The sequence below is a fragment of the Sebastes fasciatus genome, chromosome 20, assembly GCF_043250625.1.
Source record: "Sebastes fasciatus isolate fSebFas1 chromosome 20, fSebFas1.pri, whole genome shotgun sequence".
In the NCBI taxonomy this organism is placed as follows: domain Eukaryota; kingdom Metazoa; phylum Chordata; class Actinopteri; order Perciformes; family Sebastidae; genus Sebastes; species Sebastes fasciatus.
The window spans coordinates 5,504,362-5,532,089 of NC_133814.1; the positions used below are offsets into that span (position 1 = coordinate 5,504,362).

Here is a 27,728-nt window from a genome sequence, read left to right on the forward strand (position 1 = left end):
AGTGTACGTGAATGTCATCAGCTGACAGGAAGTACACATGGACCCAAGCTGTTGCCTAGCAACGCAATTCTGTTGCAATTCCGTCAAAATGCGCTAAAACGGAGCGTTTCAGACAGAGGGTAAACACAGGCATATTCAGGCTGAACATATGAGGAAAATAAAGGGCTTTTTTGAACATTACAGCATGTAAACATGTTCTAGTAGAAACACAAAATACAAGTTTGAACCTAAAAATTAGCATAATATGGGACCTTTAAACGAGTTTGCAACGAGATAGCATTTAAAGGGCCAGTGTGTACGATTTGGGGGATCTATTGGCAGAAATGGAATAAGTGGCCAATCAGGTACTAATGGAAAGTGGGACAATTAATGTGTCAGTTGTGGTCGAAACATCAGATTAACACAGTCCTTTGCTGCCCCATCTGCCGTCAGCTTGCCCTGCAAATCCAATTATGTTCTTATGTCCCCCAGTCTAAAAATAGTTGAAAATGAAGCAAAACGCTGAAGCAACACGTCATTAGTTGAGAGACCGTGGCAAACGATGTTACGGAGCTGATGTGTCCGCTGTGTGGAGACGATGGAGACGGTGTGACAAGCTGCCATGACGGACAGTAGCACTCGGCCGAGGGAAAGGAGGGTGGAATGGCGGCAGGGGGATGCATAGGAGGAAGAAGGATTAGGTTCAGAGTGGCGAATGTCTGAAGGAACTTAAAGAGGAATCTTTTCAGATACCGGATGAAATAAGGTATGCAAAACCAAGTTATGTTTTTAGTCTGTTACTCAACAAACCACCTGTAGGCCTTTAAATGTGTGTTTGCAGACACAGGCAGTGCTGGCTGGGGCATGAAGTACAGGGTTCTTTATATGTGCTGCTGCTGCTGCAACAACAACACAATTTCCATCTGGGATGTAGAAAATTGACTGAAACTCTGAGACTAAGGGTGCACCTGTGCAAAGCAGCGAACCATTTACTCACACAGAGTAAGTTAGAAGCTGAGAAGTGCATAGCCAGAGTTCTCTGGATAAATCAAGGTAACAAACAGCACAAAGTAAACCTGGTCAATAACACTAAAAAATGTGCATCATTATTGTAAAAATAATCTGTTATACTTTGGTATAATCACTGTATTACATACATCAATGTATTTATATTCCCACTAATTTGATTATATGTGATAAAAATGTATAAATAATAGGGCTGTCAAAGTTATCGCGTTAATAACGCTAATTTGTTTTAACGCCACTAAATTCTTTAACACATTAACGGAACTAGCGATTTTTAATTAACCTCTTAGCCGCCAATCTTTTAGAGGTTGTAGCGTGCTCATATGATCATCATATGAAACTAGAAAACCTAAAGAATTCATTGGTACCAACCATGTCATACTAGCTTGTCGCGAAGGAGGTTAAATAACGCTCCAAACTTCGGCGAGGAAAAACTGGCATGGCCATTTTCAAAGGTGTCCCTTGACCTCTGACCTCAAGATGTGTGAATGACAATGGGTTCTATGGGTACCCACGAGTCTTCCCTTTACAAACATGCCCACTTTATGATAATCACATGCAGGTTTGGGGCAAGTCATAGTCAAGTCAGCACACTGACACACTGACAGCTGTTGTTGTCTGTTGAGCTGCAGTTTGCCATGTTATGATTTGAGCAATTTTTTATGCTAAATGCAGTACCTGTGAGGGTTTCTGGACAATATTCGTCTTTGTGTTGTGTTGTTAAATGATTTCAAATAATAAATATATACATACATTTTCATAAAGCAGCATATTTGCCCACTCCCATGTTGATAAGAGTATTAAATACTTGACAAATCTCCCTTTCAGGTAAATTTTGAACAAAAGAATTTGATTGTTTTGCGATTAATGGCGATTAAATATTTGAATCCATTGACCGCTCATAAATAAAACCAAATAATAGTCATTTTTCACACAAGACATGTTGACATGTCACAGTAGCAAAAGCGCAGGTGTAAATAATCAAATGAATGCTGGCTGAATTCCACTTAGCTGCTTCAGTTTCAGGGTCCTGGTATTGTGCACTGGGACACTTGAATAGAACAGAGCCGTCTTTAATGTTACTACTGTAGTACCACATGTGTGTTTCCGGCTATGACGAGTCATTACGTCTGCTGTGAAAAAGTCCTCCGCTGATTGTTGCCGACACTTGACCCCAGGTTGTCTTGGGTGATTCTAAAGTACAGATAACCGGATTAGCGGAGCAAAGTTAAAGCAGTACATTCAATTAAATTAAAATAAATTAAAGCAAATTAAAGAAGTAAAGTCATCTTGGCGGAAAGCAATGAACTGTTTCCCTCCTCTTTTCTTCTAATATATATAATAGAAAGAATAAGATGCTTATAATAAGACGCCTTCTGGAGGCAACATCCGGACGTTAATCTGATTGTCAGATCAAATTAATGAAAACTCAGGTTACCGAGAACCATGCTAAAGCCTCTGAGTGTTATGTTAATCTGTTTGCTCTTCTTCCTGTTTTGTCACAAAAAGCGATCCTACTGTACCGGCTTGACTAAATTAGTACACGGTGATATATTGCATTTTTCACAAGCTTTGAAAATAAAAACTGCACTTATTAATCCGGTAAACCAAAAATGAACCAATGTTGAAGCATTCTGCATGTCTGCTAGTTTTTTTTTTAATGGTAAAGTAGATGTGGTCCGTAGAAATTGCTTTATTTTCATGGAGAAAGCATGGAAGCCATAAAGTGTTGGATTTGTTTCCAATTAGATCTAATTCCACTAAACTCTAAGCTTGTCTGTCTGGAACTCCGACCTCTGACCTCTAAACGTTCACTGCGTCGGGCGTACTTAGTAGTGGGATTCTAGCCCATGAGGACATTCAGCCTGTTTGTTAAAGGGGACCTATTGTGCTTATTTTCAGGTTCATACTTGTATTTGAGGTTTCTACTAGAACATGTTTACATCGAAAAAATCGCTTTATTTTTCTCATAACGGCTGTGCTGCAGCACCTCTTTCAGCCTCTGTCTGAAACGCTCTGTTTGAGCTCCGGCCCCGCCCCCTCAAAAAAGCCCAGTCTGCTCTGATTGGTCAGCTGGCCCACTGTTATGATTGGTCAACCGAACCAAACTCTTCGAACTCCGCTCCAGCTCCGCTCTAACTAGCTGTGTTTGAGGGCGTGCCAAACTAGCCGCTAGGCAAAATATGTTACCTGGTGACATCACTAAGCTACAGAAGAAAAGGCAGGACTTCAAGCGAGGCGTTTCAGGCAGTTCAGGAGCAGTGTTTCTATGGGGGAGAGTAACTCCCTTTGGCGTGGACTTTGTAACTTCGCAGACCTTTGACATGAACAAAAAAATAAATAACACACTAAAGGAAAGGGGAAAAGCACAAAAGCATAATAGGTCCCCTTTAAGAAAAGACACGATTCCTCCTATAATGTACCATGTCGTGGTATACAACAGTGTTATCAGGTATTATTGATTTAAAACACTATTTTTAATGTAGATCAATAGTGCAACTAATGTACAATACAGGAACACATACCTTTTCCCCCCACACATAATACAGCAATACAGTCTATCGACCTGAAGCGTTGAGTGTGTGTCTCCCAGCAGGATGGGTACATTTGTGACCCTGGCGGAAGTGTTGGAGGCCCGGGGTTCAAAACTGGACGAGGATGAGGTCTGGTGTCTTTTGCTCGCCACCACTGAGGCCTTACTGGACATTTCCAAAAAAGGTAACCACTCATCAGTTCCCATTTCCTCCCAATTCCACTTGTTTCAGCGCACAGGGCTCTTTTCTCAGGCAGCATTCAAGAGCATCCAAACAGACTAAGTTTGTGCTCAACCAAATAGTTGCAAGAGAAAGAAAGAGAAACCAGTTTTGTGTTCTGCTCTCGGTTTAGGTTCAGGCAACATGTGCAGCGTGCTGAGCCCAGGCTCGGTGCTGCTGTCAGCCAACGGGAGTCTGGCCTTCAAGAGCTGTGCCCGATACGAAGACGTGGCCTCCTTCACAGCGCCGGAGATCCAGCAGGGTCACGCTGCCTCCACCAGGACTGCAGTCGAAAAGGTTGGCAAACTTGTGAGGACATCTGCTATAAAATATCATGATGTAGACAAGTGGTTCTAAACCTGGGGGTCGGGACCCTCAAAAGGAGTCGCGAGATAAATCTGAGGGGTCATAAAAGGAGTAATGGAATGGAAAATAATAAGAAAAATCTTTTCATTACTGGATTGTTTTATCACTTCAGGCTTCTAATGTTAATTCAAATCAAACTAGTTGACATTTATGAAACGCCAACCAGTTGGAAGGGTTCACAATATAAGGATTTACATAGAGAAATGGCTATGTTTTAAGCATATCTCCTAACCGGACGTGCCAGATGGCTTGTTTACACAGAACCATCTGAGAAGCCGTCATTGGAAACTGTTTAGAAGAGGGCAGGTACTTTAAAAAAAAACTTGGTAGGTGATTGGATGAACCATCTGTCAATCCAACTCTTGCCGGAGCCAGTCAGGAGAAGAACGAAAACATCTTTCCCATCAAGAAAAAGCCTTCAGTGCCGTTCTTTGCTCTTCTTTCAATGAAGAAATTCTCTCCAGTTCTGGTATAACTGATGCTAATGCAGCTACGCTAATCTCTTTGGGAGATTGTTGTTATTTTGAACATACAGTCGCCTACCCTTGTCGTCGCATCATACACACATAAGTCACGCCCGCAGTTGCCAGTAGCTCTTCACAGGACGCTGATTGGTCCGTGCTCTGGTTTGCCGGACACAAACGCATTACTTGAAGCCTGACAAGGTGGATTTTTCATGTGATATATAATCCCACGATTCTTGCGTAATATAGAATCCGGCTGCTGTGCAAGGTAATATATCTCCGTGCTAACCCCTTCAATCAGACATTGTAAGGACCTGATCACACCGAGACGCGTTGCTAGAAACGCATCGCCTGCAAAACCATTGTTTTCCTATGGTAGGACGTGTCTGGCGTGCGCTATTCTATTCTATTCGTCACGCCTCACGTTTTTTTTTGCATTTTTTAGACATGCATAAAATATAATATATATATAATATAAAATATTCTCAACTTTTCAGCGCAAGGAGTGGAGTCGCAGGTTGCAAGCACACAGCCCCACTCCATAGGTGCACCGCCGGTTTTTCCCGAAGTGCATTGCCAAGGCTTTTTTGAAGTGGCCGCGCCTGTAGTGACGCGTCTCAGTGTGATCAGCCCCTTGGGAATCAGTTAACAGCATGAGCTCGGCACCAACAGTGGCACTAGTCCCAAAAACAGGACGTTACAGAAAGGGTTTTGATATAAACCGAAATAAATGTCTGAATCATTTCCTTGTCCTGCTGTCCTCAGATGGTTGCGTACTCACTGGGGATGACTCTTTATTGGTGTGTTGATTATCATCTACCTCAAAACCAGGTACTTCTTCCTTTTCTCAAACTCATTCTAGCGTATTCATAGTACTTGCGGTATCATCCATTTTGCTGTCACTTGTTTCCTCCCAGCCGGTCCAGCTGAGTGCAGAGCTGGAGGGTTTGCTGCTGAGCATGTGCGAGGACATGGTGGTCAGACGGACCGACCTGCTGACGGTGCTGGAGACCTGCGAGCTTCACCACAGGGCCTCGATGCTGCCTCCTCCCGAACGACTCGTCAGGCAGCTGGTAGAAGACGTCTACAGAAACTCGGTGAGTGGATTTTGGTTTGGTTTCAATTGCCTAGGTGAGGTCACGTTTGGTTTCGAGAAGTTTTAGATTTGTTTGTTTTTTGTTGAGTTTACTGATAGCACCAACTCTCTGCTGGTTTTCTTGACCTGAACAGTGATGTCTTTTGCAGGTTGATCATGTGTCCATGGCTGAAAACGGATCCCGGCTAACAGACCGCAGTCAAATGATCAGGGACAGATTACACAGTAAGAAACTGATCCCTTCTGTTAGATTTAAAGTCCAACTGAAATTAAATTGCATTTTTAATAGCTCTACATTTTAGGAAATAGGCTTATTCACTTTTATTGCAGAGAGTTAGACGAGGAGATTGATACTACTCTCATGTCTTTATGCTAAATATGAAGCTACTGCCAACAGGTAGTTACCGTAGCTTAGCATAAAGACAGGAAGCAGGGGGAAACAGCTAGTCTGGCTCTGTACAAAGGTAATTCAATTTGGCTCCAAAGCAGACTTAGAAAGATCTACTTTGTTTAATCTGTACACAAAGTTGTGCAGAAAAGACACTGCTCCCGGCCAGGAAATAGTCGAAGGCACATAATCCACTATAAAACCACGACATGTCATTTTTACATTTCCATTTTTTTCTACAGAAAAATGTAATATAATGTCAGTGAGTTAATGTCGGTAATTAGTGAGCTAATAGTGCTGATAGGCAGTTTTTTAATCTTTGGTCAGACCGAAGCTAGCTGTTTCCTTGTTTCTAGTCTTTGCGCTAAGCTAAGCTAACCGGCTGCTGGCTGTCGCTTCATATACCACTATTATTTCTGTATGGTGAATATGAAGCAACTATCCGCAGCCAGTTAGCTTCGCATATGACTGAAAGCAGAGGGAAACAGCTAGCCTACCACCTACCAGCACCTCTAAAGGTTGCTAAGTAACATATTTATTAGCTAGTCATGCTAATTTCTTCACCTTTGGACAGAGCCAGGATAGCCATTTCCCCCCCTTCTCCCAGTCATAGGCCACGCTAAGCTAACGGACTAATGTTTTTTAGACATTTACCATGCCAAATGTGAGAGCTGTAATATTGGCATGTAATGTAAGGTATTGCATACCAATTTGTTTTTCAGGAGGCTCTTTTAGCAACTCAACATGGGCGCTGAAGAAGAAGATTTCTAGAACATTCTCCGGAGCAGCTTATCCATGCGAGCCCACAGGGTATGAAGCATTACACACATGATAACAGACAAGACACAGTATAAACATATGTTGTTTACTTCAAAATGAACCAAATTCAAGTAAAGTTTGATTTTATCGCTTAAATGATAAAAACAATGAGTAAAAAGTAAAAAGAAGAGAGTGCTGGAAAGACAAACCCCTCCACGGGAGAAGGAAATTAAATGTGTGATGGTTTGAGCCATCGTGTCATGAGTGACGGATCTCACCTCCCATCAGACTCAGAATGGAAAACTCATTTTTTCAGCCCCTGTAGTCCGTACATGGATGGTAATCGAAACGCCAACTCGAGATCCCTCGCACAGTTCGATTCCTCGATGAGTCTGAATGACAAGAAAGTGAAGGTGGGCAAGAGTATTATATCATGTTATATAATATAATATAATGAAAACATAATATCTCATCACACATTCCATTAAAACCTTGTTTTTTTATTATTTATCCTCTGTTGCAGGACATGGGTCCTGAGTTTATTAGAATGTTAGATGAGCCGCTGGTTGTCTTGGAGCTGCCTGGATCCATCGTGGTGAGTTCTGCAAAATAGAAATTAAATTGTGAGAGTTTGACAGTAGTTTGAAGGGCATAAAGAATAAAGCATTATTCTGCAACATGCATGAATAATTTCTTACCTTATTTATTTATGTCCTCTAAATTCTTTTCTCAGTCAAAGAAAGGGAAATCTCCAATCACTCAGAGAGAGCTGAGTGTGGTGATGCCAAACGGTCAGAGCATCCTGGTCAAGTGTGAGGTGAAATCCAGAGGAGGGGACGTCTTTGACATGATTGTGGCTCACTCCAACCTGGTGGAACATTTCTACTTTGGCCTTGCTTATATTGACGGTAAACAGGTTTAAAAGAAATAATGAGTCTTTCTGAAGGGCTCCGTTTTTGTCTAATTGTGGCACGTTTGTAGTGATTTATTTGAGCACTAGAGCATTTTGAGGTCATTTATACATGTGATGTATATGTGAAACACACCAGAAGCCCGTTGTATGGGACTTTATGGTGTCGGTAGACTACAAGTCATATATTATTAATGTCAACTTACAATTTTCTTTGTTCTTTTCTCTATTCTCTGGTCAGATAATGAGTTTTACTTTGTGGACAACGATACCAAGATTTCCAAAGTTGCTCCAGATAGCTGGAAGAAAGTGCCTACAACCACCCTTGTCCTTTTCTTCAGGGTCAAATTCTTTGTCAATGACATTTCTCTTCTTTTGTAAGTATTTCCCCTTTTCTCGTATTTTTACCAAAAAATAAAAAAATAATAATTAGAAAATGTAAAGTACGGTTGAATCTTTAATAGTGTATGGTCTTCTCTGTCAGGCAAAAACAGACCCGCCACAAGTATTACCTCCAGCTCAGGAGAGACCTTTTGGAGGACAGGCTGTCCTGCCATGAGGAGACGGCTCTGTACCTGGGAGCTCTGGCCCTGCAGACGGAGTGTGGAGACTGCATGCCTGAGGTTGTGCACCACACATTTGAACAAAACATGTAAATACCTAGGTATAATTAATACAACAACAAAAATATTTATGGGTGCCACATACAGCATTTTGAAACATTGACATGTCATTGTTCAACCGGATCTCATGGGAAGGCATGTAAATACGACATTACATGGCGTGTGTCATTTGTACGTCTCTTTTCATGCCACGCAACAAAACTATGGTAACAGCTGCAGTTAGGATTGGGCAACAAAACTGCTCACTTAGGTTTAGGAAAAAAACATCATGACTGTGCTTAAAATAAGCACGTAAACTACGTACAAAAACAACATGACAGAAGTACAGAAAACACGTCACAAACATCATTAACATAACTTCAAAATTACTCAACACTTTGGGAAACAAACACCAGTTTCACGGTTGAAAGTCCTGTGTTTGTTGGACCCGTCCACCTCCTCTCCCGCCCACCATAAGCAGCTCTCTCACTTTTTATTCTACGTCACTAGCTCTGAGCGTAGTATATTTACATGGATGTGTTTACATTGCTGTCAATACAGACTAAATGGCGTACAAATGACTTGGCAAAAGCAAGAACGGCGTTCTTATTGCACGTGATATGACTTGCAAATTACTGTGTCATTCATACGCCCTTAAGTTTGTAGTGCATAAGTTCCTCTAAATATTTTGTCTAAAGGTTTTGATCTGTCGTGTTTAGGTATACGGTAGGAACTACTACCGCCCTGACCAGTATGTCTCCAAGAGCGTGATGGAGAAACGTGCCTTGCCTCACATTCAGGGGGAGCTGCTACGACTTCACACCAACAACGCTCAGATGCTCACCGACGAATCAGAGCTCGAGTTCCTCAAGGTAGCAAAATGGTCAAATTTGATGATGGAGATTCATATCTAGCGGTACAACTATGACTACCATTAACATCATATGAAGCACAGTCACCACTCTCTATTTGTCCCTTTAGGTGTGTCAGCAGTTGCCTGAATACGGCGTGTTGTTCCACCGTGTGATGCGTGAGAAAAAGCCCTTAGAAGGAGAGATCGTCATTGGGGTTTGTGCCAAAGGAATCAACGTCTACGAGGTTAAAGATGGCGGCAAATCCACCAGTCAGACTTTCTACTGGAGGGAGACGGCAACAATCTCTTCTAACGTGAGCGAAGGGATGATGATTTAATCCCTCTTATTGAAATAAAATTGCTGCCAAAATAAAAATGTGGTTGGTAGTAGAAATGTCACAAGAACCGATACTTCAGTACCAAGTTGATGGCAAAATTCTAAAAAACGTGACGGTACTTGTTTTCTACTGTACTGCAGGTACCATCGGGGCTCGAGACTAGCAGTGTCCCGATAGAAAATGTGTTTGGAACACATCCAAGGGACACACCCTCTTTTTTTCGCTGATATTGCTACATTGCCAACAACAAATCCGTGCTGAAATTGGCAGGACGAGAGCTAGTTAATGTTGGCTGTTAGCTCCGTGCGGGACTGTGTTGCCTACCGGCTGCTAACAGCTAATGTTAGCTATCCCTCATCCTGCCAATTTCAACACAGGAGGTGCCATTATGATGCGTTCAGGCGCTATACAGTAAAAATGAAGTAAAAAAGGGTAAATTCTAACGTTACCATGATGTGTTTAAATTTAATCTTGGCGAGAAGTTGTTTGTACAGCAATATAAAGTAGATAACAGAGAGGGAATTATGACCTGTTTAACTTCTTAACAAAAATGTATTTATTGTTTTACTTTTGGTTTTTTTCTGTGGTATCGTATTGGTATCGAAAATCGTGGAATTTCACGACTACTAAATTTCTGGTATCGTGACATCCCTAAATGGTAGAGACGTTTGTCATTTTTCATTGTTCATTTTTTCATGTTATTCCCTAAAAAAACGTTTTTCTTCATGTGCTTGCAGAGGCGTAAATTTATAATAGAGAGCCGGGGCAGCAAGAAGAAGTACACCTTCATCACAGAGAGATCGAAGGTAGCCACATATCTGTGTAACCTCTGTTCAGCCCAACACAAGTTCAACAATGAGATGAGCTCTCGCCAACTGAGCCACAGCCTGGTCTCAGGTCAGTCGCTGCACCATAACTATTGCCAAAGCCAGCTTTTTGAGTTATAGGACTCAGGAGACATAAGTGGAAAGACAAAGTTGGTGACTCCTCTTGCAGACTGTTTCCATTCCCTAAACATACCTTCTCCATGTTTCTTTATCTCCAGAGGAGAACATTGTGCAGTACGCGGCAGTGTGTCGCGCACAGAGCAGCCTGCACAAGTCCTACTCCAGTCCAGAGACGCCACAGGATGACAGCGGTCTGACCACGCCTCAGGACGAGTCCCTGAACAAGCTGTGTGATGACGTCAACGCCAGGATCGTGGCACGCATTAAACAGCAGCGCCTCAATGAGCAAAGGTACTTAGCCATCTAGCAGCTCATGCTAATTTCAGTTCTTCTTCTGCTTATTCCACAAAAAAAAGCAGCAGAGAACGGAATTGTGTAATCGCTCTATCACTATTATCACGTTGTTTTTCTGCGTTTTTTCTGCAGTACCTGCTCCAGCAGTCAGCGCAGCAGCACTGGTATGCGTTCCCCGGCCTGCTCTCAGAGGAGCGGATCTGAAGCTCTTTCTGGCTCCCCAGCAGCCAGAGGTATGGCCTCTAAGTTTACTGCTCATTGTTTCTACCGGATGGCCTACAAACAAGCAACAGGATCAACAAAGTCTCTGCAACTTCTTCCGTTGCCTGTAGAGCTGAGAAACGAGGGGAACTGGGTGTACTTTGGGTTAAAAATTCAGACAAGAGTTGCGAACTGTTGAACTTTTTGTGGGCCATCAATAATTCAGTGCTGACAGTAGTTGTGTGATGATGCACTTTCAAAATGCCACTGCTATACCTCATTAATGATGGATGAATGATGCATCTTTTTATCGATTCTTATTTTAGGAAGAAGTTACATTTTAAATATGTTTACGTGTTATTGTACTTTGTGTCTTACAGATACCCCAACAAAACTAGGGTCATCGCCAGAGAGAGAAGTCATATGTGTTTCTTTAAAGAAAGACCCAAAGCTTGGCCTGGGTAAGCTGATCACACTTATAAACAATACACAGCATCAACAGAGAAGATTGATTTCCAAGAGGAATTGTTAAGATTTTGATGCACTAGTCTACCACTACGGCCAGTGATTAGTTTAGTGATTCGATTTTGAACAGGAGGGATGGACCCATTTTGTTTCTAAAGAGCGACGAACACCGCGTATGGAGGAAGTCGGGGTGGATGGGTGGGTCAAAAAATACCAGACTTTCTCCCGGGAGACCGGTGTTCGTACCCCGTGTGAAACCAGTAGTCAATGTTGATTTATTTGTTACGGAACTTCTGTACTTAAGTTACGCCACTTCCAGAGTTATTATAACCCAAACCACAAACTTTTCTTAAACATAACTAAGTAGTTTTGTTGCCTAAACCTAACCAAGTCGATCTTTTCCTAAGCGTAAGTAGTTTTGTTGCCGTCATGTAACTTCTGTACTTAAGTTACGTCACTTCCGGAGTTATTTTAACCCAAACTACGATCTTTTCCTAAACCTAACAAAGTCGTTTTGATAGCTAAACCTAACCAAGTTTCCTGTGAAGACGGAGGTTTATTTTGAAAAGACCGAAGCGGAAATTGACACGTGCGTCACATGTTGCTGGACATTCGTAGGAAAATACACGAAAAATTAGGAAAAACTTTTCGTAAGCTATCATACGAACCGTTGTATGAGGACACATTGATACACGGCAGGCTACTGATATTTCAGAGCCACGGTCGGGGCTAAAGAACTTGCACAAACCTCAGTCAGATAAAAGATCAATGAGTCAGGCAGACTAAACTAACATATTCAACTAAACAACCCCTCTGCCCCTGCACTCACTCTGCTATAGGGGATGGAGAGGGGGGATGGCAGGTTAACAAGGGGAAGGCATTTTGGTCATTTTGCCAACAAGGGGGAATGGCATCCCCCCCTCATATCGCCTGCTGACTACAACCTGCTTAGGATGCCTTGTAATAACTGCTGTTACTAATGTCATCCCTTTACTTTTATGTTCAGTACGTTTCTAGTGCACATTCACATTCGTTTTCCTTGATTTTCACAGCACTTGCAGCAAAATACACGAACAAAGCTGATAGGAATAAATGTTTTAGATCATGTAAGCACTCTGGCAGTAGTTATGTAAAGTGATGAATAAGTCATAATCTTACAGAATCTCTACAGAACAAAGTCCTTTCTTGGCACAACTGTGGTTTGTGTTCATACAGGTGTCGTGATAGTGGGAGAGGACACCGTGGGCCATTATGACTTGGGCGTCTTTGTTGCTTCCATTGTGCATGGCGGACCCGCTGATAAGGACGGACGCATCCGACCAGGTAGAGAATCATGTGGACATTTTTTTACTTCCTTAACAACACTGTGTTCAATGTATTGCTTAAGTTCCACCTTTGACTGTTTGCAGAAGTTTGCTTTCCCATTTAGAAATCAAACTTTGCCCTTATCAGTTCTTCAGTCAACCGTGTTTTCCCTAATGGTAGACACCTCATTTTGGTGCAGACAGAATCGATATATTTGCTTCATTTGAGTCTATGTGGAGGTAGAAGGAAGTTACCGCTTTTATTGTTGTAGTCTGAGTAAGGTAACGTCATATCCGTTCCGTATCCGTCAACCAAAACAAACAGCAGCCGGCCGCATTACATGTCCCTTATAAATTAGAAAGAAAATACCACTAATTTGTGAGGGAAATGTCTTCATTCTTAGATTTTTGGGTTGCTGGAAAAAATTTAATAAATAATTCCTGACAATGACTGATATATTTGACTTCAGGACATCTCTGACTATATACCTGCTGAAAATCAAACTTTCTTACTGTATTAATTTAGATATTTTCCAAAGTTAAAGTCCCTAGAAGTGTATGATTCAACTTTTTCCCGTGGTCTAGTGTTATAAAAGTTAATAAAAATCCTAATAAATCCTAAATCGAATCGCAATACATATCGAATCGGCACCCAAGTATCGCGATAGTATTGAATCAGAAGATAGGTGAATTGTCCCAGCCCTAATGTTTTCCCCTAAAAGATGCCACTAATTCTCATATTTTAATTCTCAATACTCATTTTAGTGCAGACTCCTTAAATATGTCCAATTATCTGGTTGATAGGTGTTTTTCTTTTAAATTCATCCGGTATCTTTTAAGTAAATGGATGCAGAGAATGTGTAGTAAAGTGCAAAAGAGGACAGAGAGGGTATGGGAGGTGTCTGTGGGATTCGGTCAAAGGCCTTTGGGGGTCACACGTGGGTTCAGAGGTGCTGGGGAGGTCTTGAAACTCCACTGTTACCGGACACCAGCACCATTTCACTGTGACCTTTGCCTGCAGGTGGTCGTCTGATCTCTCTGAACCACATCAGCCTGGAGGGCGTCACCTTCAGCGAGGCAGCGGAGGTCATGCAGAGCAGCCCCGAGGAGGTGCAGCTCATTATCTCACAGCCAAAAGGTGCTCTCATTGTGTGTGTGTGTGTGTGTGTGTGTGTGGTTACTGTATGTGTGTAATGATACTGGGTCGGTGACCCTTGCCCTCCTTTGTTTACATGTAATGTTAGCAATTTATCCTATTCTACTGATGCACCTGTTCTGAATTACTAACATGTAAAACTGAGTTTTCCTTTCCCTCCTTTGTGCTGTATAGTGCCTTTTCTGTGGTTTTATTTAATAATATGTCAAACATTTAGCTTATTTTTATATCATCATCCCACTTGTTTGTCTTTGTGCAAAATGTCAGTTTTTGCTGACTCATCTTGCTCTCAAGGGTGTAAACAACTTCCATCCTCCACCTCTCATAATACAGTATAAAGCTTCAGACCCTTCTGATGTTAAACACTTTATATTCCAAGTGTTAGGAAGGTGTTCTCTCCATCCATCATTTCTTTACATTTTAAATGCTAAAACAGCATACATCACAGTGATTTCGCTTATATCACAGCCGATATAGTGAAGCTATATGGACAACAATAAATTCAGATAAATTCTAAATACACTTATTTGCAATCTTGCCCAGAGTTAGATGAGAAGATTGACACCATTCTTGTGTCTGTGTGTTAAGTATGAAGTTACGGCCAGCAGCCGTTAACTTAGATTAGTTTAGCATAAAGCCTGGGCCAGGCTAGCTGTTTCCTGTCAGGTCATGTTTCCCGTCTGACAGGCAGCCTGGCTCTGTCCAAAGGTAACAAAATATATTTAGTAGCACCTCCAAATGTTGGTAATTAACATGTTATATGTTGTTGTTGTTTTTTTATCCGCACAAAAAAGTCTTGGTGCTAAGCAAAGCTAAGCTAAGCTAACTGGCTACTGGTCTCTAGCTTCTTAAGGGGCCAGTATACTCCGTCAGTAGTGCTAGACTGTATATAAGAAATGGACGTGATCACCGTGACGTCACCTATTGGTTTGTGGACTACCATTTTGAATCCTCGAGTTTGGCATTTTGGTCATGGCAATCTTGGTTTTTGGCCATCACCATCTTGTTTTTTTGCAACCAGAAGCGACATGAGAGGGTGGAGCTAAGTACAACCGAACACTAAATAAGACATTTTTAGGTGACCAAAATGTTACATTTAACTTTCATGAACTGAAAAAACACTGTGAAAGGGTTAAAGTTGTAAGACGAAAACACGGAAAACACTCAGACCGGACAACAACATGGTAGTGACCTGTCAATCACAAGGTAGCCACACCCTAAAGCATCCCCTGCTTTATGGTCTGTTTGACTCTAAATAGGACCATAATTTACTAAATGAACATCATGCTGTATTGAAGAAGACTGGAAAGCGATCGAGACCATAAACTCATGTTTACAATGTTTACTGAGGTAATAAATCAAGTGAGAAGTAGGCTCATTTTCTCATAGACTTCTATACAATCAGACTTCTTTTTGGAACCAGAGGAGTCGCCCCCTGCTGGCTATTAGAAAGAATGCAAGTTTAAGGCACTTCCGCATTGGCTTCACTTTTCAGACCCGGAGGTTGCCCACTGGGAAACACTGTCCCCTTACGCCTTTTCAACGCCTTATTAGGATTAATGGGGTTCTGAGAGTGAATAAGCCGAAAATGTTGAACTATTCGTTTAACACCTTCAGACAAAAAAAATTAGAAAAATAGTTGGCTACTCTTACCGTGTCTGAACATCTTAAAAAATGTTCTACTTTAGTATTTTAAGGTATAACATTAACTGATTTTGTTGTTTTTAATCCACAGTGGGCCTCAGTCCCAACAGTGTGCGCTCTCCTGTGTTGAGGAATTACGAGTCCCAGACCACGTTGATGGCGGACGGCCGATCGGGAGACGACAGCTTGGATGAGCTCGTTTCGGTCATGATGACACCGAAGACCGGCAACAGGCTTCACGTCCCCCGAGAAGTACGAATCCTTGGTGCACAGGTAGAATCATGGTGATGGCTTAGGTGTCTTTAGTGGCAGTACCTTTATTTAGAACCATTTAGGCCCATATAGGCGGCCAGAATTAATGTCAGCAAAACAAACAATGTACTGTACCTCCTAAATAAGTCTTTTTCTTTATCTAGTTATGGTGATTTTGTTCTTGTGACTGTAAATATCTTGCCAATAATCTGTATGGATGCATGGATCAGTGGGTGGGTGTGTATGCAGTCAGACATACAGAGAGACTGAAGTGGTGTTGTTTCTGTCTATGTTGGTTTCAGGACTGCTGCTCTCTGTCTCCCCCTCTGAACTGCATGAGGCCAGAGGAGATCCCTGTGGAGCTCAGAAAGATATCAGGAAGTCTGGGAATCAGCATCTCTGTGAGTTTATGAAATATTATGTCAAAGATGTAGTTGTGAACTTACTCCGGGTTGAAATGTTATATCACTGATGTTGACAATATGTTAATGTATGCCAAAAAGAAGGCAGAAGACGGTGGAGAAAAAGGGCAACTTTTAGTTTTCTGTAAAAACCATAGAAATAGAATAGGAGTAGAACGGACATTCCCATTCAAATCAACGCTACAGGATGGTCAGAGCGGCGGCCATTTTTATGTGTACCGTTGCCATTGCGACTGTTGTAGCGGGCTAACTTCTGTATAAACTGAACCGACTTACAGCAAGTCGTAGAGTCACTGAAGTGAGGTTTTGTTGAGGAGTAGTAACGTTCCGATGCATAGAGAGACAGAGTAAATGAGTAAGATTTAACAACATAATGCTTCATCCACACACTCTTGTCACAGTGTAGGAAAGCACGTTGCTATCCCCGGATGAGTGACAACTTTGCTCGGCTCATTTTCTGTAACCAGTGTAGCATGAAAGTATGGTGGAATGAGCTAGCTAGCTGGCTAGCTCATTCCACCCTGACACACGAAGCATACGTTCGGCCGTCAGACAGTTTGGGGCTGTCGGTGAGCGTCCGTTGGGCTAGTTTTTTCGGTTTGTCTTGCACCATCGGCTCTAGTCTGCCCGTGTCAGAGTGGCACCCGTCGGTGAGAAAAATCCCTCTGATTGGCGGTTCAGCTTAAACAAATCAGTGCACGAGAAGAGAAACGTGAGGAAAGCAAACCAACTTGTAAAGTCAAGAGGAAAAACACAGAAGGCTCTTCTCATTTTTCATCTTCACCTCATCTGATAATTCCAATACACAGATATTTTCACAACGACATGGCCATCTGGAATCCTCGGTTTCTCTTTTTGAATGAAAAATACAGACTACCGCAACCTGCTGGTGTGGAGAGTTATTTCCTCTCACGCAGGTGCAGAACTTACAGTACGTGGTAGTCAGCCATCAGCTGTCATCTTTGCGGTGTGTTCGAATGCCACTTTTTGGCCGAGGCAAAGGCGATGTGAGGCGACGCAACTGGTAACCTTTAGTCACCGCTAATTCTTTGATGTCTGGTTGGTGTGTCTGGGCCCTAACAGTCCCTCTGCCTCACTCTCCGCCGCATCAAAGAAGGAAAAGCTACCTAGCAAACTAGCCAGCCATTCATTTCAAAGCTGCGTCCACTCTCTTTCCAGCGAGGCAAACTCCGACCACACTTTACGGCCCCTCCTGACATGTCTTCTGTTGTCACCACAACAACTAACAACTATCACCATTTTTTGTACTTGTCAAATGACCACGGAAAACAGTTCTCAATGCCCGTTCTACTCCTATTCTATTTCTATGGTAAAAACATTAGGAGTCAGGCAGGGTACTTAATACAGCAACTCATCTGCAGCAGTGGGTCACAAAGTCTGCTCTGCTCAATCTGATTAACATCTGACAAGATTACAGACGGAAAGAGAGAGGTTGGTGTCACCATGTCACCTCACTCGCACTGATCATTGCTACTATACTATACTGTTTTCCCTCCTACATCACAGATATGTTCTGAATCAAAGTTTCATCATTAATCACTCAGGGTGGCGTCAACACTAACTTTCCTAATGGAGGAATCTACATAAGAAGTCTTGTTCAAGGAGGGGCTGCTGAGAGAGACGGACGTCTACAGTCAGGTACTACAGCTAAACATCAAATCTGACAATGCCTTATGCACTTGTGGAGAACAATCTTTTCAAACTGGTTTAATGATGGTATGTTAGTGGGACAACCCTGAGCATACTGGGCACAGGATTACTGGACTGCAGGTTTAGGTCCGTCCATCTAAAATGATATGTGTTGTTTGTATAAAGCCTCAGTTATTCTTCCATTGAACCAAGGAAAACAATGGCAACTACGGTATCAATAATGAGTAACATATCAAACAGGAAGAAAAACAATGAAAGGTACAAATTATGCTGTTATCTTAATTGCTTCCTTGTTTTGTTTTTTTACCTAAATAAAATAAGAGCATACCGCAAATAATTAAATGTAACACTTTAGATTTATTTTTGAGCATCTTCCCCAGAGCCATAACAGCTCCCAGAGTGGACAAACAACACTCTGTTTAACACCGTGTCACTAAAATTCAACACTCATTAAGATTGGGGAAATTTGGTGTGTACATTTTGGCATTTAGCTGATGCTTTTTTCAAGAGAGAAAAAGGGATATTACAAGCCAGAAATAGATAACAACACAAACTGTCTCAAACTTTCTCTGTTACAGGTGACAGACTGATGGAGGTGGATGGGATTAGCTTCCACGGCTTCACCTACCAGCAGGCTGTGGAGCGTCTGAGTAACACTGGGGAGGTAAAGGACGACATGTAACTGATGTTGTGTTATGTCAGTGTGAGAAGACCATTAGAGACCAATGATTACCTATATACGCTGATGATGATGATCATTATCTACAAGATCGATTGGCATGAAAGTTTGTACACATATTTATGTTTATGTTTTGCCCTAATTTCGCTCCGGTAGGATCGAAGCAGCCCAAGTGAGCCCGATGCAGAATGTATCGGTGTATTGCACACGGCGGCTGCGTAGGTTTGTTTCAGACTTGTGTGATCCAAACATTTGCAATAAATCCAGAGCTTTGAAAAGTCCAAAAGTCAACAGTTATTTAAAAAAGGTTGATGTAATCATTTTCGAAATCCACAACATGTTTTTTATCTAACAAAAATGCTGCTTCAATCCATATTTGTTGGCGTTTAGCCTTTCAAAAACAACATTTTCACTGCGGTTAAAACATTTTTGCTCTACTATTCACTCTCACCTCAGCTTCAGCACCAAAACTGTACCGGGCTGCACTGTGATTCGTTTATTTCTCTAGCGGGACTTTTTTCTTGTTTTCTTTTGGGCTGAAAGTTGCGCTCCCCGTCATCCGGACCTGTTAAAGGCCGGCAAACCTCCAAAACGGCATCAGCTGCATTCCGTTAATTTATCTCCAGCAGGAGGAGACAATAAAGAAGAGAGTGAGTGAGAGAGACAGTCAGTGTGTTGTGCTAATTCTGCCCGTGGGATTTCGTGTAATCCACTGCGTTGACGTATTACCTGCAGCTTCCACTATAGTCAAACGTCATATTGCCATTTTAGCAACAACCTTCTTTTTTTCTTTTTTTTTTTACTTTGAGCACAAAATTAAGTTATTCGTCAAAAAAAATTGGCAAACAGTGTGGCTTATCAACTTAGCTAGGAAATGACTCAAATAAATATGAATTGACATAGAAGTGCCAAAATACACTGGAGGGGGGCTTTAAGGGTCATGGTATTGGTCCTAATATGTTCTAATTTCCATTCTTCCCAATAACACCCTTCTCTTGTCCTCTCCTTCCTAAAACTGTCCTCTCTTGCTTGTCTTCCTCCCGATCACGTTCTTGTCTTTCCCTCTCCTCTTTACTAGGTGGTAACCTTGGTTGTGGAGAGGGTGTTGATGAACATACCCAGGGTTTCCACATTCAGCAGCGGATCCAATCAGAGCATCAGTCCAACTACCAGCCCGCTAAGGTTCAACAGCTGCTCGTCCATCAGTACAACTCCAAACGCGATCTCCAGGGACTACAGCTTTGTCAATGACGGTAGGGGACCTGTGTGTAGGTTTGGACTTTTAATTTAAGTGCACAAAATACAAGTGCCTCAAACTAAGAAAGTCCAGGATGTCTTTCTGGGAACAGCTCAGAAATATTTGCAGAGAGCATTTGTGCTCTTGCAGACTTCCCATAATGAATACAATTTTACCAATAGATCGATCAGCAGAGACAGTTCGTTATGTCACAAAACCTCACACTACCGAGGAAGAACCTGCGTGAGAGAGCCTGTCGACTCTAAGCTGTTTTGTGGTTTAATTGCCGACCAGGCTAGTCTGGCTGCTTCAAGGTGAACCTTCACACACTTCCTTCTCTTCATCCTGGTCTTCCTTACTGACCCTGACCTTCCCCTTCTTATCCCCCTGGCCTCCCTTATCCTGCGGCCTGTCCTTCTATATCTGTCATTCTCCTCTTTCCTCCCACACAGGCAGGCAGATCACATGATTTAACAGAATACAGAGTCAATTTATCATCTTGGCAACCAGTAACACAAGACACAAGGCCAAAATCGCCAATGTCTGTTGACACCTAAACCATCACCTTGTCTCTCCTACCCATTTCTGTACAGGCCTGTGTTGTTGCTCATTTTATGTTACTTTATGTATGCATCTTTTTCTGAAAAATCTGATCTGAATTTTTATTTATCAAATTGGTGTTATAATTGATTTTACTGTTGCCTTTCATCATGTCTACAGAGGGCTGAAGAAGACATGCAAGTAATGATTTCTTTATCTTGACTGTGATTTTTTTTTTTTTTTTAATTTGTCTTGATATAACGAGCCTTGATTTGCTGTGATGACAAAACAATTATTCTGTGATGAAGACAATCTGTTCTCACCATATTTTGAGATGACCAATTTTTGTCTGACTGAACTTTTTAAAACCGTCTCTTTCGTGATGACCTTCCCCTTCTGATGAAATGAGGCCAACTGCTGCAAAAAATACAGTTGGCTTAAAGGAATAGTTGGATATTTTGGGAAATGCATCCATTCGTTTCCCTGTTAAGAGTTACATGAAAATTGTGGAGGATGGAACCAAAATAAAACATGAATAAACAAATAAATAAATAACATTAAATGTACCAAAGACAATATAAAAAAATAAATGTAGGCATTAATTAATTAATCAAATGTGAGTTCGGAGAATCGCGGTCTTGTGAAACTTCTCAACTCCTCGAAAACGTTGGAGCAAATTTTGAATTTAAAATTAAAATAAATTCAAAATGAAATAAATAAATAAATAAAAGTGAAAATGAAATAGAAGAGTAGATGAGACAAACTATGTAGAAAGAAAGGGCTGACAGCAGCAGCAGAAACGCAGCTGACATGCAGCTGAAATGCAGCTGGTGTGAACGCCCGACGTGTGTAGCACGCAGCCGCCACGCCACGCAGCCGCCACGCGCTCTTGACATTCCCTGTGTGTACGTGGGCTTATATCTCTCTGGTAAATATGCGGCTACAACCAGCAGCCGGTTAGCTTAGCATAGCAAAGATACTGGAAACAGCTAGCCTGGCAAGGTTACAAAATCTGCTTACCAACACTAAACCAAATGGTAAAACCGACAACTGTTCATGAATGTTAATTATAATCTTTTTGGTCACATAAAAACGTCTTATTCAGCGTTCAGTTTTATTTAGCTCCACCCTCTCGTGTCACTCCTGGTCGCAAAATAAACAAGATGGTGAAGGACAAAATGACGAACTCAAGGCTTCAAAACGGAAGTCCACAAACCAATGGGTGATGTCACGGTGACTACGTCCCCTTCTCATATGCAGTCTATAATGAGAAAATTAGCCTACTTCTCACTTGATTTATTACCACAGTAAACATTGTAAACATGAGTTTATGGTCTCAATCTCTAGTTTCAAGTCTTCTTCAATACAGCATGATGTTCATTTAGTAAATGATGGTCCCATTTAGAGTCAAATAGACCATAAAGCAGGGGATGCTTCTAGCTCCAAAAACCAAGATGGCGACGGCCAACATATCAAACTCAAGGCTTAAAAACGGCAGTCCACAAACCAATGGGCGACGTCATGGTGACTATGTCTACTTCTTTAATAGTCTCTGGTTTTACTGGTTGGCTGATTTTCTTTCCCTTTGGACAGAGCCAGGCTAGCTGTTTCCCCGTTTCCAGTCTTTATGCTGACCAGCTGCTGGCTATTCTCAGCAAGAAAGTGAATAAGCAGATTTCCCAAAATGTCAAACTAGGGCTTTTAAAGTACTGAAAGTCACTAAATGTATAAAAAGAAAAAAAAGGGCACTAATAGAAAATGTATGTTTAGTGTCCTGTCTGCAAGCTAGTTCAGGCAGAAAACTTGAATGTTTTTGATTATTTTTTATGTTTAAGTTTAAATCGCAACAAAACTAATTAAAACAAACTGAATCTAATCAGCTTTATCTTTTCTTCTTCCCTCCCTCCTCTCCTCCCATCCACTTCTTTCTAATTCCCTTTGTCACTTTGACGTCTACATCGTGTTTTCGCCTCCTCATTATCCCGTTACTGCCCTCCCCCCCATTCTCCCACCTCCAAACCCTCAGACAACACCCAGGAAGTGACTCTGACTAAGAATGCCAACGGCCTGGGCTTCAGCTTCCTCATGTGTGAGCTGGATCCGCCCACTCGGGACTTTGGCAGCCTGGTCCGGATAAAGCAGCTTTACCCCGGCCAGCCGGCCCAGCAGAGCGGCAGGATCCGGGAGGGAGACGTGCTGTTGGCCGTCAACGGCCAGTCACTCAAGGAGCTGTCCTATCCAGTATGTGCACATTTCATCTCTAATACGGCAAATATGCTGCAGTTATATGAGTATATGTAATTATTGCAGGATAGATCAGTACTGCACTGGTTCTCTATAGTATGGCAGGCCTTTAACCTAAACTGGTTCAACATTCTGACCATATTGCACATATATGCATGGAAATATATCATTTCTACTTTTATTTGAGCTATTGTGGGTTGTTGTTCTCTCATGATGGTCCAAATGTTGTTTTGAGGAGAATCAGATTATTGAGGAAATACTGATACATATATTTTTTTGGTAATTACTTTGTATGAAAATGGTGCATTTTAAAAATGTTAAAGGTCCCATATTGTTAAAAGTGAGATATTCATGTCTTTTATATTATAAAGCAAGTGACTTGATAAATACTGTTAAACTATCAAAACGCTCAATATACAGAGAAATACACACAGCCCGTATTCAATAATTGTGCGTTTGAAACAAGCTGATTTCTGTCCATTTGTGATGTCACAAATAGAAAATATTTAGACCATTACACGGTTTTAAACATAAACATTCTAAATGTGTCCCAGTATGTAAATAACACCAGCTGACAGGAAGTAAACATAGACCCAAACTGTTGCCTAGCAACGCAATTCAGTTGCAATACCATTGAAATGCACTAAACGGAGCGTTTCAGACAGAGGGTAAATACAGGTATATTCAGGCCGAAAGTATGAGGAAAATAACGTTTTTTTTTAACATTACAGCTTGTAAACATGTTCTAGTGGAAACACAAAATACAAATATGAACCTGAAAATGAGCATGATATGGGACCTTTAAGATCTGCTACAAAACATATGGAATGTGACAAAGAACATTTACTCAAGTACTGTTCTTAAGTACAAATCAGAGGTACTTTTACTTGAGTATTTCCATTTTATGTAACTTTACACTTCTACTCCACTATATCTCAGAGGAAAATATTGTACTTTTTACTCCTAAAATCCTAAAGTCCTGTTGTTTTTACATAAAAAAAACAAAAAACAAACAAACTGGGAGCTGTGGTTGCCAGAGTAATTCTAGAAAAATACAGTAAAAATGTAAGCAACTTTACAAAACAACCTTTACATTTTACAGTTTAAAACTGTTGTAATTTAACCGGTAAATCCGCCAGCCCTTATCTGCTGAATTAGTATGACCACGCTGCTGTTAAACTAATTCTTTCAGAATAAGATATATGCAGTTGTCCTTTATTGTACATTGAATCTCATTCAGTTGCACTAAAAAAATACCATACAAACAACATTGTTTAACTGTTACTTTTCAGATTACAATTTTCCTGTATCTCCAAATTTGGTGATTTTGAATGTGAATTTTTCCGATGAACTTTAGGAAAAAGTGTTCCTTAATGTCTGGAAAAAATTCACCTACTTCTTAAGCTAAATAAATTATTTAAAAAGCCTTTTGGATGAGCCGGAAAATGCATCGTCACAAAGCTGCTTTTATGACTTTTTAAAGATACGTGGTTCTAACAGGACAGCAAAGCTACAGACACATGGTGATTTTATAAAATATGATGCATTGCTGTAGATTACTAGATTAACTACCCAACAGTATATAAAGGAGTTAAACATTTTACTGCACAATGTACTTTCTGATTATTATTTTTTTCACTTTCACTTTAGCAAGGTTTTGAATGCAGGACTTTTATTTCTAGTGGAGTATTTTCACAGTGTGGTATTGCTGTTAAAAGTTCTCTCTTCTGTCTGTAGAGGGTGCTAAAGCTCTTCAAGACTGCACCACCTGAGGTTCGACTGACTCTCAGTCGGCCTGCACCAGGTACACACACGCACACACACACACACACTCTAACATGCGCATGTACCAGCAAGGCAAAAGTGTGCGTGCTATATACCCCCGACTACGTTGTCGTGAGGGTATGATAACTAGCACCTACCTAATTTCCTCACTTATCTGTCTGTTTTCTGTAGGGATCCTTCCTTCCACTGATCAGTTTACTGGCACATGAGTGATGTCACAGTGTCACACAGCAGCGGCACTCAGGGATGTTCAGAAGCAACACCTCGCTTCCTGACCAATGAGGAAGTGGTGATGGAGACCGAAGAAATACTGAGCGGTAGAGGTGTTTCGATCAGCGTGTTAAGCCGATCCGATCGATGGGACTCCGACACTGCTGAGAGGTCAGTGATGTTCCACAGTTGTGACACGACGTGATGTGATTTGACACAACATGTTGATGACCAGACAGTGGGTGGTTTTATTTATTGAGGGGTTGTCATAGCAGATTGTATTTTCACCTCTAGTGATTGACACAAAGACTCTTAGTACACTAGTCCAGAGGGATAAACTGATGTTTCCAATCACCTCAAACACTGCAGCCGGGCACTAATATCACATAAACAGATCAACGTAGCACACACACTGTAAGAACTTACACAACATGCTGTGATATGACACGATGTAACTCAGTGTGACATGAAACAAGTTTGGTCTTTGTCTGTTTTCAAGGCATACTGAAGAAACAGTGACGGAGCAGGAGAGCGGAGAGGTTGGAGGCTGAATGTAGATGGATTTGTGGAAGCAACAGTTCAATAAAAATGTGAGTAACTGGATAATAAGGGAGCATAATGTCACACATGTTTGTTTCTGGTTGTGTTTGACTATAGTTGATTTCACAGAGAATTTATGATTCATATAGAAAATGAAGCTCTGCTCTCATCTAAACCTAAATCTAACTGTTTTTTCTAAATTAAATGTAAAATATATCCAAACATAAGCATTTTTGAATTTTATCTTATACCTATATGCAACATTTCAGGTCAAAGAACTTATACTTATACCTGTAGATCAATCCATAATTTCATGTAAACCACTGCTCTAGAAGCAACCTTCAACTTGTATTACCAGTTCATCTCGTAACCACAAGGTGGCAGCATAGTGCTACAGGTGACAACCTTTGCCTTCTATGTATTGCACACAGTAATCATGAGTGCTTATAACTTTGAATTCATTGTAAACTAATAGATTATATATATGGTAAATTTTAAATAATATAACAAACTTTGTCCACAATTTTACTGGATTTTTATGTGAATTTAAAGAATAGATTAAGACTCTCAAACTTATAAACACAAAAAAGTAATAAAACAGACTTTTCTTATTATAATGATTTTATATTATTTAAGTTTATTTATCCCAATTATGTTTTATTATTATTATTATTATTATTATTATTATAATTACTGCTATTATTAAAGCAGCAGTGGGTAGAATTGGAGCAAATATGAAATATATATTAAAAAATATATTTTTATAAAACGGTCACTATATCCTGACAGTAGTGCATGAGACAGGAAATCTGAAAAAAATCATGTGTCTGTGTGTCCTCCGGTGCTCCTAATGGCATCTGCAAATTTTCACATACCGGAGGAAAACAACCACCGGTTCAAACGGTCAAACTAGGCAGCGCTGATCAAATATGAATCAATATTCTGTTACTGTAATGCCTATTTCTCTCCTCAAATGTTTTCAGAAACATCTTGTAGTGTACTGTTTAGCTGTAAAATGAGAAAGTTTGTGACCTGGCAGCCATGTTGAGATCAAGTTGAGGAAATACCAAGCACCGCCCACCAGCCGGAACAAACTTTCTCATTTTACAGCTAAACAGTACACTACAAGATGTTTTTGAGAACATTTGAGGCGAGAAATAGACATTACAGTAACAGAATGTTGATATTTGATCAGCGCTGCCTAGTTTGACCGGAGTTCGCGAGTGATTGACAGCTGCCTCTGTTAAATGAACAGCCGATAGGAACGCTCTCTCTCTGAAATGACCTGTGATTGGTCAAAGTCTCCTGTCACAGGCTAGATTTTTTAAAGCCTGAGAAGGAGGTGGCATGAGGAGTCTCACTTCTCAATTAACAGCATTTCATGAAAACTGAGCTAGTGTGATATTTTTTTTCTCCTCCACAGGAAATCTAAAAGAGGCATTTTATTGACACCAAAGAAGAAGACAACGGAAATCAACTGTAAAAGAATTATTGGTATAAATGTTGTTGAGGACACAAAAAGTCCACACATATGGAGGAGAATATGTTGAAATTGTGAATGCCATTTCTCTGTCATTAAAAATAATTTAAACGTTTCTGTGTGTTGGCTACTTCTTCTGCTTTTGAGGTAATTTAAGCTCACACATTATTATGTGTTCAGAAATAGAATGAATGCAAACCCTCATTTCTCTCACAAAAACAAATGCCATTAAACTGAGTCTGACCTGAATATAGATGATACACCAACAAACTTTACATTTAGAGAACATTTAGTATCTGGACGAACCGGGCAGCACACACACACACACACACACACACACACACACACACACACACACAACACACACACACACACACACACACACACACACACACACACACACACACACACACACACACACCTCCCTGGGTGAGGAGCCAGTAATGGCCCCTCGTAAATAAGGGTTCCTGTATTTCGGTGAAACCCAGTAGTGCATCTGGATCCCATCAGAGCTCGTGTTCCCTTTGCAAATGATCCCAAATGTTTCTAATTATGCCAGTGGAGTCGGCACGAGGCTGTGTGAAACGCTTGTGTGTGTGTTTTGGTGTGCGTGTAATCGCCCTGACGGACACGCACACCCATACACTGGCCTCTGTTTATTCATGAACGGGGTAACGGAGACGGACAGCGCGGTCTTGACCTCTGCGGCCTCCGCTTAGGTCACCGCACGTGGTGATGACTGATGAGTGAAAGATGGTGCGGAGATGGATTTTCTCCACCGGTCTTGTCTGCTGACATCGCTGTCTACCTCGGCTGTGCTCAAGTGATTTCCAACCAAAGGGTGGCTGAGGTTGCTGGATGAGTTGTGCAAATAAAAAATGATCATGGAACCATATGTCGAGTATCTACGTTTGGATTCAGGCAATTTACATCTCGTAAGCCAAGCGTTCAGTATGCAAGACCTGCATCATGTTTAATACATGTAAATAGTCGGGAGTGTAAGGGTGTGGATGACCCTTTTCACCGTGCATTTTAGCATACAAACCGTGCAAATGGAATTGTTTGCGCTCGCATTGTGTTGTAGGTGCGTGACTGCACACACCAGGGATCATTTCATTAAGTG

General features: G+C 41.2%; 1 protein-coding gene across 3 annotated transcripts; it reads left to right on the plus strand.

Moving 5' to 3' along the window:
* Positions 1-179: 179 nt before the first annotated feature.
* frmpd2 (FERM and PDZ domain containing 2) lies at positions 180-26,720 on the plus strand. 3 transcript variants are annotated; one of them, XM_074620312.1, is made up of 30 exons: positions 180-745; positions 3,602-3,723; positions 3,892-4,055; positions 5,354-5,419; positions 5,506-5,685; positions 5,834-5,909; positions 6,795-6,882; positions 7,148-7,244; positions 7,355-7,426; positions 7,565-7,739; positions 7,983-8,118; positions 8,226-8,364; positions 9,063-9,215; positions 9,325-9,510; positions 10,272-10,431; positions 10,580-10,772; positions 10,908-11,008; positions 11,357-11,437; positions 12,657-12,764; positions 13,767-13,883; positions 15,637-15,797; positions 16,100-16,198; positions 17,785-17,878; positions 18,469-18,554; positions 19,648-19,822; positions 22,373-22,587; positions 24,328-24,394; positions 24,547-24,756; positions 25,085-25,175; positions 26,549-26,720. In XM_074620312.1, the coding sequence occupies exons 2-28, from the start codon at positions 3,603-3,605 to the stop codon at positions 24,582-24,584; spliced, it is 3,348 nt and encodes a 1,115-aa protein (XP_074476413.1). In that variant the 5' UTR covers positions 180-745; position 3,602; the 3' UTR covers positions 24,585-24,756; positions 25,085-25,175; positions 26,549-26,720. The 3 variants fall into 3 exon arrangements, with proteins under 3 accessions (XP_074476413.1, XP_074476412.1, XP_074476411.1); XM_074620311.1 differs by having other exon boundaries at positions 181-745; positions 3,599-3,723; positions 15,637-15,818; XM_074620310.1 differs by having other exon boundaries at positions 181-745; positions 15,637-15,818.
* Positions 26,721-27,728: the final 1,008 nt, after the last annotated feature.